The sequence below is a fragment of the Oncorhynchus mykiss genome, chromosome 22 (assembly GCF_013265735.2).
Source record: "Oncorhynchus mykiss isolate Arlee chromosome 22, USDA_OmykA_1.1, whole genome shotgun sequence".
Lineage (NCBI taxonomy): Eukaryota > Metazoa > Chordata > Actinopteri > Salmoniformes > Salmonidae > Oncorhynchus > Oncorhynchus mykiss.
Window position 1 is genome coordinate 20,765,419 of NC_048586.1, and position 13,505 is coordinate 20,778,923.

The 13,505-nt window shown below is 41.6% G+C and overlaps 1 protein-coding gene across 1 annotated transcript; it reads right to left on the reverse strand.

The window, feature by feature from the left end:
* Nucleotides 1-493: 493 nt before the first annotated feature.
* LOC100136257 (myc-regulated DEAD box protein) lies at nt 494-11,739 on the reverse strand. The gene is given in 14 exon segments (NM_001124521.3): nt 494-1,028; nt 1,233-1,410; nt 3,347-3,403; nt 3,550-3,663; nt 3,809-3,961; nt 5,328-5,489; nt 5,805-5,944; nt 6,068-6,182; nt 7,983-8,182; nt 9,071-9,171; nt 9,400-9,535; nt 10,601-10,795; nt 10,929-11,117; nt 11,594-11,739. Coding segments are annotated over 14 exon segments (1,992 nt in total). The 5' UTR covers nt 11,700-11,739; the 3' UTR covers nt 494-882.
* Nucleotides 11,740-13,505: the final 1,766 nt, after the last annotated feature.

A 13,505-nucleotide genomic window follows, 5' to 3' on the forward strand; every position in this document is an offset into this window, starting at 1 on the left:
ACGACCATATAACAGGTTGACAAGTTACTGTATGTCAGCTGTTATGACATGTTATAACCATGTCATAACATGTTGAGACGCTGGGTGGAAAGTGTTTGCAATATTATTGCGCACAACTGGACTACTGTCTTCAGACTGGTTCAGACCCATATCTTCACTACACCACCTATATTAAACCTGTGCTTGAATACACCGCCCCCATGTGGAATTTGTCACTACAACCACTAGCTCAGGATCTCTTCGATGGTGATCAGTTTTTGAAATGAGACATTTCTGAGAAAACAGCATGCCATTACTTTTGTTCTGGAAATTGGTTCCAATACCCTACCTATAATTATGAAGGACGCAAGTGCAATAACTCTTAGTCACAAAATGTATCAACAACTGAAAAGGCTTGTTTAAAAAAATATATATATATATATATATAAGTATACTATAAAATGGGAATACGATGGTTGCAACGCTCTTAAATTCTGTGCGCCAACAACAGTGTGGGTGTATAAACGTTTTAATTAGCCAGTAAAGTAGAAGGATGAAAATCATGGAAATACATTTAGCAATGTACAGTTCTGTATAATTAAATCAAAGACAGTCCAAGGTAAAATCCACATCTGCTGTGAGTAAAGGACTGCAGGGGCTGTCTCAACAGTTACTAGCCCAGAGAGCCCTGTCACTAGATACAAAATACCTGTCCAGAAAGACAGGTGGAGGCATTGAAGCGGAAATTGGGCCTCCGACAGGTAGCAAGAGACTGTTCTAACACATACAATTAGGGAGCGAGACATGACGCCCATTACAGGGTCTCTAGATAAGATAGAGATTGAGAGGGGAGTGCGTCCAGGCCAGGAAGCCATTTTGTAGTGGCCCCCCAAGGACCGCAGGTCAGCGTGAGAATTGCCTCTTGTCCCCCTTGCCTTTGTTGACGTGCTTGAAGATTTTGGCTTTGTGAGCGGGCTTGCCCTTCTGGTAGCCGAAGCCGCCACCTCCACCCCTCTTCGTCATCTTCAGTCCTCCTTTGCTGTGAACGTCTGGAGAGGAGTGCTGGGTTAAGGGAAACACTGTACTGACCAATTGAGAAGGCTTTTATCGTTACGACCTGGGGGGGGGGTGCCAGAGGGATGGAATAAAGGATGTTTGACAACAGGCATTGAAAAACGAAGTAAGGCGATGCAACCCTTCAGAAACGACATTGGTGAAAATATGCCCAGGCACTTGGCCGAGGAAAAGGATACTGAGGTCGACGTAGGGAGGCACAGTAAAGCCGAAAGACTGTGCCACCATGGGGAGGTTGAGCGTGTTGACACTGTAGATCGCTTTGAGGGAATGAGAGTCGTACGCCCGCACATAGGACTTGTAGGCCTCCTGGGCTGACTTGTGCAGGTAGTAGTTCTTCTCAATCAGCTTATTCAGCTGCAAATAACAAATTGAGAAAACTACAAACCTTTGTGGATTTGTCATTGAGATTTCAAGGCTTGTCAGAATTGCATACACCCCACTGCGTATTTATTTGGACAGTGAAGCTAAAACTTTGAGGCGACAGTATAGAATGTCAACTTTTATTTGAGGGCATTTTGAAATAGTGCCTTCAGAACATATTCATACCCCTGAACTTATTCAACAGTTTGTTGTGTCACAGCGTGAGTTCAAAATGGATTCATTATAAAAACAATTGTCTCCCAACTACACACAATAAACTTTGAAAACGTTGCACACCTGGATTTTAAAATACTAGATAATGATATTTTTTTGTGTTAAATTCTTCAAGCTCTGTGAAGTTGATTGTTGATAATTGCTAGACAGCCATTTTCAAGTCTTGCCATAGATATAAGCTGATTTAAGTCAACTGTAAAAATTACATGTAGTCTTTGTAAGCAATTCCAGTGTACATTTTGCCTTGTGTTCAAGGTTATTGTCCTGCTGAAATGTGAATTTGTCTCACAGTGGCTGTTGGAAAGCAGACTGAACATGGTTTTCCTCTAGGATTTTGCCTGTGCTTATAGCTGCATTCCGTTATAGCTGCATTTTTATCCTAACAAACTCTAGTACTTGCCGATTACGAGCATACCCATAACATGATGCAACCACCACCAAGCTTGAAAATATGAAGAGTGGTACTCAGTGATGTGTGAGATTCACCCCAAACATAACACCTTGTTTTCAGGACAAATGTGTGTATTCAGGACAAAAAAAAGTGAATTTCTTTGCCACATATTTTTGCAGTACTATTTAAGTGCCTTGTTGCAAGTTTTGTAATATTTTTTTTCTGTACAGGCTTCCTTTTCACTCTGTATTTTAGGTTAGTATTGTGGAGTAACTACAATATTGTTGATCCAATCTCAGTTCTCATATCACAACCATTAAAACTCTGTTTTAAAATCACCATTGGCCTCATGGTAAAGTCCCTGAGCAGTTTCCTTCCTCTCTGGCAACAGGGTTAAAGACACCTGTATCTTTGTAGTGACTGGCTGTATTGATACACCATCCAAAGTGTAATTAATAACTTCGCCATGCTCCATGTGTGTGGGGTGCAGAGATGGGGTAGTCATTCAAAAATCATGTTAACCACTATTATTGAACACGGAACGAGTCCATGCAAATTATGAGATTTGTTAAGCAAATTTTTACTCCTGGAATTATTTTGCTTGCCATACCAAAGGGGTTGAATACTTATTGACTTGAGACATTTCAGTTGTAAATGTATTAATTTCTAAAATGCTCTACAAACAAATTTCCACTGAGGTCATGGGGTATTGTGTGTGATTGAATTTAAATAATTTAAAATTCGGGCTTGTAACAAAATGTGGAAAAAGTAAAGGGGTGTGAATAATTTCTGAAGGCACTGTATTTGTTCAACCTTTTAGAAATGAAAGCACAATGTATCTAGTCCCCTCATTTGTGTATTGAAGTGGCAAAAGTTTAGTATTTGGTCCCATATTCCTAGCAACGCAATGATTACATCAAGCGTGGATACAAACTTGTTAGATGCATTTGCAGTTTGTTTTGGTAGTGTGATTATCAATTTAATAAATTTTGAATTATGTCTAACACAAAACGTGGAATAAGGGGTATGAATACTTTGTGAAGGCACCGTATATGAAAATAAAAGTTGTTCTTTACTGTGGCCTCAAAAAATGTAGTCTCCAATCCAAAATGCTTCAGTATAGAGCCAAATTAAAAGTTTTAGCTTCATTACCCAAATAAATACGTTGGGGAGTATGTAACAGAAGTTAACTCCTGTTCAATGGAAGAAGTTGCTTATGACTTGACCTGAATATTAAATGTGACAGATGTAATGTCAGTTAGCTCTGATTCACATGCAGAAATCAAATGTGGATGAATATCTTACCTGACCCTGGATATCAGAGATCTTTGCCCAAGAGAATTCAAACTCACTCAAAGGAACCTGAGGCAAGATGAACACAATGTAAAATTTCATTTTATAACATATTGCTGCTGAAAGACTTAAATCTTTTGCATGTTTTTCTTGGTTTTGCTGGGTTGAGGTAATGGGAGATGGTTGAGTTAGAGATGGTTGGGTTAGGGTCTTACCTTGGCTTGTTTGAGGAAGCGCAGGAAACCCAGCTCCTCTGGCCTGAGGATTAGGAGGGCATGGCCTATGCCGTTGATCCCGCGAGCCGTTCTGCCCACCCTGTGGATATATTCCTAGGAAAAGAGGGAAGAAATATGGAAGAGGGAAAACAATGTGAATGCTTCACTGAGGCATTGGCTAGAGATGCCTATAGGCTAGGTGTTATTTATGGATAATGTCAAAGCTGCATGAAACAGTGAATCAAACTTCACTAGGTACCTTGGGGTCATCTGGGGGGTCATATTGGACAATCCAGTCCACCTCAGGGATGTCCAGGCCTCTGGCCGCCACATCTGTACACAGCAGGATGCCTGAGTCGGCGTTACAGAACTGGAAGAAGGTGGTGGTACGCTTGGTCTGCTTTTGCTTCCCCTGAGAGATCAAAGCAAAAGGAGATTAGACGTCAGCCACAGACAGCAGTGACCACAGAGGATGCCTGCTGAAGGCTTCCGCATGCTTCGGTTCGGTTGACTAGGCATACTGAACGTGCATGTTAGCATACTCCCTTAAAAAAGACCTTCGCAATGCTAGCTGTGCTATTAGAGATTCTGGGTTCGAGTCCAGGCTCTGTCGCAGCCGGCCACGACCAGGAGACCCATGGGACAATTGGCCTAGGGGAGGGTTTGGCCGGCAGGGATGCCTTGCCCCATCACGCACCAGCGACTCCTGCGGCGGGCCGGGCGTATGCACGCCGACACAGTCGTCAGGTGTACGGCGCTTCCTCCGACACATTGGTGCGGCTGGCTTCCAGGTTAAGTGGGCATTGTGTGAAGAAGCAGTGCAGCTTGGCTAGGTTGTGTTTCGGAAGATGCATTGCTATCGACCTTCGCCCTCTCCCGAGTCAGTACGGGAGTTGCAGCGATGAGACTAGACTAACTACCAATTGAATACCACAAAATTGGGGAAGAAAGGGGGTAAACATTTTTTATAAAAGACCATGGCTTGAAAAAGGAAAAAAAGCAGCAATAGTAAAGTTTGTCCTTCTTGAGACACTGTAGCCAAAATAGTCTGAATTAATCTAACTCAAGAAATCTGTCATTGATTGACATTTTTGCCAAACATATTACAGCACATGTTAATGTTTAATGCCACAGAACAATATTTGTTAATATCATATTATAGCACATATCATTGTGCTATAATGGTTTAAGGCCTTTAGACCCAATTGTGATTGTACCAGTCATCTCTGCAGCAGACAAATGAGAGAGGATGCCTTGTGGAGTCAGACTGGGGTTCACTGTAACAAAGCTCAAATTGAGTCATAACAGCCTGAAAACTTCTGACAGATACAATATGTTGCTAGTCTTGGAACTATCTTGCTGTTACTCGAGACACGGATTATTTATATTTTAGTTTTGGCGTAATTATCGCCTGTGGTGTATATGGCTTGAGTGTCTTTTAGACTCAAAGGGCCCAGAATAACTTCCTGAGACAAGTGAATAAAGTGAGTTGTGTCATGTTCAGTAGGCACTAAAACAGATAGTACCTTCCCGTTTCTGACGGTTTATCTGAACTTGTCCTATAGAACACAATTTTGTTTACTTACAACCCTGAGGGGTATACTACAAAGCAGGATCAAGGAGTTAGCCAGGTAACTTGCCTAAATGTTATAAAATACATGCTTTTTATTTATTTTTATAAATATAAAGATAAGCATGAAATGAGCATGGTTTAATTGACTCAAGAACCCAACACGCATAATAGTTTAGCTTTCTTAATGACAGAGGTGACGACTCACGTGGATGGCCATGACAGGCAGGTCAATGTAGTTGAGCAGCTCGTAGTGGAACTTGACCGACATGCAGGAGGAGAAGAACACCATCAGCTTCTTCTTGCGGTTCTTCTTCAGGAAGGTGAAGAGCAGCATGAAGCGCTTCTCTGAGGGACACACCACATAGCCCTGAAAACCAAGACAAGGTTTACATATCAGACCACGCATCCCTGAAGCACCAGAGACAACCAGAGAACCAGATCCTTGTCTGAAGTACACATTCTAACTGATGTGAGGTTTACCTATAACCTTGCCGTGGATGAGACACGGTAAGGTCTCAAACGACCCAATACTCTAACCAAAAACATTAAAGCTTTGCTACTTTCAGATACTTTGAGTCTTGGGCATGTGACGACGATCCACTTAACTAGCTACAACAAGCTGACCACCTGACACATCATGCATGAGTATCGTCACTTTGCAGCAGTTAGTCGTTTTGTTTACCTGCTCCAGGCCGTCCACGGTTGCATTGTCCTTGTTGTCGTCCACACCCACGTAGAGGGGCTCCTTCTTCAGGGAAATACGGGCCAGGTCCTCCACCTTACGGGTCTGGGTGGCCGAGAACAGCATCGTCTGCCTCCGCTCTGAGGAAGAATGCACGTTGAACATGTTAAACACCGGGAGTTACACATACAGACAAAAAGCATCATCAAACTCCATGGTACAGTATGTGCAAGGACGGTTATAGCCATGAGGTGGGTACATACTTGGCAGGAGTTTGATGATCTGCTTCAGCTCCTCCTCGAAGCCGACCTCCAGGATACGGTCAGCTTCGTCAATAATCAGACACTGGAGGTTCTTATACATGAAGCCAGCAGTATTCTACAGAGAGCAAGGGAGTGGAGAGAAACAAATGAAAAGAGTCCAGGACTGAATGTGTGCAAAAATCTAGGTCCCATTTAGTCGACTAGTCCATTATTTGGTCACCAGATTTGTTTTGTTGAGTGGTCGCAAATTAATTGTATTTATTTTAAGGCAGACACACTTGTCTGATTCACACCAGTCTCAGTGGACTGATCCATTGTGGAGTCTGCGGGGATGGCACAGTCTAGCACAGGCATCGCAAGCAAGGGTATTTGCTTTGGCATGCCAAGCAATTTGATAACATTTTGGAAATAAGTGAAATTGCATTGGTTTCAAAATTGCATTGGTTTTCCATAAATGGCTACTGCTTTGGAAATGACACTGTTTGAGAGTATTCCTAAGGTCTAAAGTATGTGAAGATGTGTCTTTGGTATAATAAAAAAAAGTTGAGTCAAGGAGGGGCTGTGTGGCTAAGATGCACAAGGCGCGACTCTCCCCAGAATGTGCTCTCCTGCCAATTTTTGCACATTCATCGTTTCATAACTTAATTGTATGAATTGTTTGAGTGTTAGTGTCTATCAATTCCCCATTACTTATATATCACCAGTAGAAAATGTACTGTTAATCCCCATCATTTTTAATCTACAATGTTTGTTGGGTTATGGTAACTTCTGTTAATGCATTCAATATTATTACAGTCGTTTTCCATTCTCATTGTCGGAATGGACATGTTATTTGCAGAGCTCAAAACGTATTTAATTTCAGAGTCTTGTCAATTTATTAAAGGTCTTTTGTTTGGAGCGCTCCTGTCAATGTTGAGTAAGAACGCACAACTGACTACACGTCAGAGTAGGTGACCTGGCCTGTGAGAAAATGTAGAAATGTGCCCATTTGGGGATGTCTGATAGTATTTCTGATTGTCGTAACTCACCACCAAAGTGGAGCTTCTCAAAAAGCAAGTTAGCAAAGTCTGTTTTTACTCGCATTGAATGACAATTAGGACTGTCTGAAAATTTGTGTGTTGTGGACCGAGTGTGATTTGTTCTTTCGACCAATCGATTGGTCAACATTTTAAAATGTGTATTTTTCCATATATAGACACACCCTATGTTTGAATAAAATAAACGATAGGTAGGCGACTGAACTTGGCTGACAACTTTTAATCGCAGTGCTTAAAGTAAGAAATTATTGAAGAGGGAGAAGAGATCAATATAGCCTAATCAGAAAGGGGGAAGAAAAACTGTTCCCGACCATCCTCCCCCTGCGGCTGGCCTTTGCAGATTCTGCCATTACGCTCCTGAAGTTTCCGTCAACCTTTTCCAATTGGAGTGCCAAGTTATCGTACCATTTCTACTAATCTGCGTGCCAGTTACGATTTTCATGGAACAGTTTAATTTATAAAAAAGCCTTCATATCTCAAAATCAATGTCATGTGGTTCATCAAAATTCCATCTTAAAGTAACTTATATTGTTATTGCCAACTCTATGCGCTGCATGAGGCAAATGGTCACACCAGATACTGACTGGTTTTCTGATCCACTTCCTACCCTTTTTTTTGTGGGGGGGTGGGTCTGATCAACAGATGCACATCTGTATTCCCAGTCATGCGAAATCCATAGATTAGGGCCTAATGAATATATTTCAATTGACTGATTTCCTTATATGAACTAACACAGTAAAACCTTGAAAGGGTTGGGTTTATATATATATTTTTCAGTGTACAATCTGATCCTCAGTCAACATTGCGGTGCTCAGAGGTTACCTGGTCCCAACTTTGATATAAATGAATACAGTTACGGTTCTTATCACCATGGTTACCTGGAGGTGGTCAAGCAGTCTCCCGGGCGTGGCCACCAGGATGTTGACGCCATTGGCCAGCCTCTGGGCCTCGGCCGTGCGGTTGCTGCCGCCCATGATCAGGCCGAAGGTGTGCACGTGGTGGGTCATCAGCTCCTTCATCACGCCGTACGTCTGCATGGCCAACTCGCGCGTTGGGGACAAGATCACCACGCCTGTACCTTAGGATAGTGGGGAGCAGGGCTGCGTCTCAGGCACATTTCAGTTCAGTTCCTAGGCCCTTTCTTTAGATCCTACACCTTTGATGCTAGTAAGACTGGATGGGTGAAAGGTAATGAGGGACATTGTGCCTAGTCTACAGGAGAGTTAAGTCAAAACATTGCCATATTTCTTACTCCTACCCAGTCCTTTCATATCTGTGAATGCCTAAACAAAAAAAGGGGGGGGGGTCTACACACTCTACGGAGACAATAGAGACAGAGCATAGCGCAGTGGTGTCCCTTGGTTCCTTGATCAACAGGCTGCGCATGAAAGTAGCATTGATAACCAAATATAACCTCAGCAACTGTTCAAACAATAAACCAAACATTGTAGCCATACTAGAATCCACCCAAAAATGTATTTTGTCGTGAAGTAATAACTACAGCTACACGGTAAAAACAGCTGGTAGCCATGTGCCTTCTCTATTTTTAGCTGATATGGGAGTGAATACATTGATTTTTATTATTAAATTATTTAACATGGGTGACATGTGGGATGCTAAGTAACCTACACCTTACAGGCAGGCACAAAACATGGTCATGTAAATCAAACATGAACTTTCATTACATGTAGGCCTAGCTATTATTTAAATATGCAGTTAGTTCTTTCGAATTAGCTTACAGTTGTGATGATGTTTTCAACTGAAAAATCTTTGCCATCACCCCCTTGTGAACTTTGCTATCTGGGATAAATACATGGACCCGCAAGGTATCATGTTACCAAAATGTGTCCACTGCTCCAAAAATTCATAGATATATATATATGCACGTGAAGCTTGTAGCATTATGATGCAGAATGTTTATAACATTGAACCAATATAGACGGTTGAAGTAATCTACTAATCTTACCATTTCTGGGCATGAACTTAAGTTTGTAGATGAGCTCGATGGAAGGGATGAGGAAGGCCAGGGTTTTACCACTGCCAGTCTTAGCAGCAGCCAGGATATCTCTAGAAATATTGAAAAAAAAAGGGGGGGGGGGGGGGGGGGTCATCTATCAAGTCAAAACAATATTAGCCTACTTTATCAATCCCGTAGGACTGATTCTAGGATGAAAGTCACCAACTTTTGGTGGTTCTGGATGGATTTTTACAGAGCTCTGCTTTAGAGATGCAGGGATACGTGAACAGGTGGCGATTCTGCCTAGCATGAAACTTGGAGATAAACTGTAGGCGTACCTTCCCTCCAATAGGGGCTGTATGCTTTTGTGTTGGATCTCAGTCATGTGCTCAAAGCCCATCTCCTTCACACCCTTTAGAGTGTTCTCACTCACCAGAGGCGCTAGAGAGGCAAACGACGTGTCCTCAAACGCACCTGAGATACAGAAACCACAGTTAACAGTTCCCACCTCTGTGGGTTTTGGCATAGAAGGGCTCTAGTCTACCACTAACACATAGGGATGGGCAGGGTTTTTCTAATATCCAAACTGACATTGGTATTCGAATAGGCCTACTTGCGAGAGCAGGTATATTCATAAAAAAATTAAAATCATAGGCCTATTTTAACAATGAAAAGGCTTTGTCTCAATTAAATAAAATTATCGATGTGACATTGCTACACACACACAGATATACAATGATATTTGAAATGCTTAATTTAATAAAACAAACGCTTGAAAGTAATTGTCAAGACATGCGGCCAATAAAAAGACACAGGCTTCTGTATAGCCTACACAAGTTTCACACGTCGCGTGTAGCTTGTTGTTGTTGGCACTACAGTCAGAGACACCATGTGAAGTGGGAGATCACTAATCAATGAAAAATGGACGTAAAATTCCAGAATTAAGTTAGATAAATGCAACTGACAGGTAGGCTGTGGTTTATTCTGAATGGAATGTTATAGACAAGAAACGGGGGGGGGCGCAGTGAAATAGCCTCAACTATTCTGGCTGGCTAGCTAACGTCTGACTATCTTAGCTAGCTTCTTTACATCGTTTTGATGCAGTAGAGACAGGCACTGCCAGATGGGATGATAGATAACCTATGCCATTTACACTTTTGTCTAACTAGCGTGAGTCAGTGGCTACTTTTTTTGCCTCTCACACACCGCTGGCCCCTGCCCAACTTGTTTAAAGTTTTTTTTATTTTTTTTAATAACTTTTATTATTCTAAATAGTGAAATGATTTTAAATGCCCATCCCATACTAACACAGAACACGGCAAGTAGACTGACTGGGGATTACCTACAGTAAAGGACCATGGTTACCAGGAAGATAAAACACAGACTATTATACATATTTGTATGCTGGCAGAGGCTCAATTGTAAATAGTTCCTGGCCCATATCTAAGACTGAGAAATGATTGCTACACATAACATGCACAACTGACAAGGCTAACATTTGGTTGTGCAAAAGCCTCTATATCATTGAACATGGAATACCTGTCAAGCCAGATGGGAGCTTTGGTTCATCTTCCTCCTCAGTATCCTCAAACTTTTCTCCTTCCGCCCCATTCTCACTTTCCTCTTCATCATCCCCCCCCTCATCTCCCTGTTCAAGAGGCTGTGTGGCTTTGTCTGTGGTCTGATCAGCATCCTCCTCTGTCACATCTTCCTCCTTCTTCGCTTTTTTCACACCTACATTAGAAACATTAAATATTCGTTGACATGGACAACATTCACTAACTTGGGAAACTGACACTTTTAGCCATTTACCAGTGAACGGTTCAACAACCATTCTAATAAATGACTGAGTGGTACACAACATTACCTGGCTGTTCAGTGGTGTTGAGCTTTCTTTTATTTTTCTTCTTGACAAAATGTTCTGTGTCCACCTCTGCCGGCCCATTCTTCTCTTTTTGCTGCTTATTCGTGGGTTTGGCATTCTGTGGCTTTGATATGGCTGTGGCCACCTGACTCTTTTCATCACAACACTCCTCTGGAAGTCCGTTTGCGTCGTCTGTGAACAACGTAAGTTACACAGAATAATTATATATGTGATTATTCAACGAACTAGCTAGGTGGCAGCAAACCTTAGCTAACTGACTGTTTGGGAACTTCATTCAAATAATGCAGATATCAATAACGGGAAGAGATCAACGTCTCCAAGCCAACAATGTTTCGCTTATGTCTAAGGTTAGCTTTTTTTCTAAAGCAGTAGTGTAGTAGCTAGCTATAAAAACACCACACGTTAACGGAATGGGGATCATTTTCTTTACGATCGTTGATTTAGCTACGTGTATGAACTAAAATACTGTCTTTAATGCGTGATTTCCGATATAGATAACTCTGCAGAAACATCCATCAGAGACATACTAGCTAGTTAAGGTAGCTAACAAGGGTCATAGCTACCTAGCCTTGCTTCGAGGTGGCCTAGCGGGATAAAGTGTCAATACAACTTGTCGACAATGATTTCAGTACTGGAAAAACAGTTACCATTATCCTTCTCCTGTTTCCGTTTCTGAAGTAGCTTTCGCTCTTTGTTCTTTACGCTTCTTTTCTGGATTTTCTGCCGAAGAAGCCTCATCTGAAGATCTGCCATGATTGCAGCTGAGCACTCACACACGTGGAACTCTTCTTCTTCGGTTGCGTTTATCGGTGATTGGCATCCAACGTTATGGTGCATTACCGCCACCTACTGTACTGGAGTCTGGGCCAGGGATGAAATCAATTTTACCTGCCAGACCCGTTGCTCTTAATTAAAAAAGAGAACAAAAGTTACCCTTTGACTTATTCCACATTTTTGTTGCGCTACAGCCTGAATTAAAAATCGAATTAATATATGTTTTTCTCAGCCAACAATACATAATACCCCATAAAGACAGTGAAAATGTTTTTAGAAATGTTTGCAAATTTATTGAAAATGAAATACAGAAACATCTCATTTACATAAGTATTCACACAATATTTTGTAGAAGCACCTGGGTAAGTCTCTAAGAGCTTTCAACACCAGGATTGTGCAACATTTTCCCATTCATATTCGAACAATTCTTCAAGGCCTGTCAAAATTGGTTGTTGATTATTGCTAGACAACCATTTTTAGGTCTTGCCCACCACCAACAGGTGCCCGTCTTTGCGAGGCAATGGAAAACCTCCCTGGTCTTTGTGGATGAATCTGTGTTTGAAATCCACTGCTCAACTGAGGGACCTTACAGATATGTGTGGGTTACAGAGATGAGGTAGTCATTCAAAAATCATGTTAAACACTATTATTGATAAACATAATTCCACTTTGACATTATGAGGTACTGTGTGTAGGCCAGTGACAAAACAGTCTAAATTTAATACATTTTAAATTCAGGCTGTAACACAACAAAATGTGGGGGAAATCAAGCGGTGTGAATACTTTAGAAGTTACTGCAACTAGCCTGGCTTGCTGACAATTCTGACAAGTCAAAAATTGTACCTTGTTTCTGGTGCATGTATTTCATGACACTCGTTTGCTACAACAAGTGGCAACTTTGTTTCAAAGTTTCATCATGGAATTGTTAATAAGCGGCACCATTATCATGGAAACGTTTTCAACTGCACATCACGGGTTCTTGATCTTGAGTTTGAGTTTATTTTTTATTTTTACAGGGACAGTGCACATTAATCAACGTTTCAGTAAAAGTGCCGGTTTTAGCCAGCCGGCTAATTTTCAACCGCAGTCCCTGGGCAGGTTATTAAAAACAATTACAATATAGACAATAGCAGCATAGAACAAGCAAGACATAGCAACATAGGACAAGCAAGACATAACATACAGACAGAGCAACATAGGACAAGCAAGACGCAGCATACAGACAGAGCAACATAAAATAAAAAGCAGCAAGACAAAATTCATAAAAGCAACAAAGTGTTTCCACACCTCACAAGCTACAGACAACAGACAACATGGAAAGCGGCAACACACAGCTAGGGACCATGTTCACAAATCTGATTGACCTTTAGCCATGTCTTCAAGCATTTTGTTAAAGTGTGATATGTGGTGCAGTTATGTGTGTCTGATGGCAGTGTATTCCAGACATGGGAAGCTCTCACAGAGAATGCAGATTTACTAAAGGTGCTTTTCCTTAGGGGAACTATACAGTCACCTCTCATGGCAGACCTTGTGGATCTGCTGCCATATGTCTGGGTTTTCTGTTTAACAAAAATATTGAGTGGAGGGGGAGCCAGGCCATTAAGGATCTTGAATACAAGACATGCGTCGGTGTATTGCACAAGATTTTCCCAACTCAAGAGCTCATGCTTTCTAAGGATGTGACAATGATGATGGCTATTGGGCTTCCTATCAAACACTTTGAGAGCCTGTTTGTAGACAGACTGAATAGGTTTTAGTGTTGTACAGCAAGCTTGGGCCCAACTA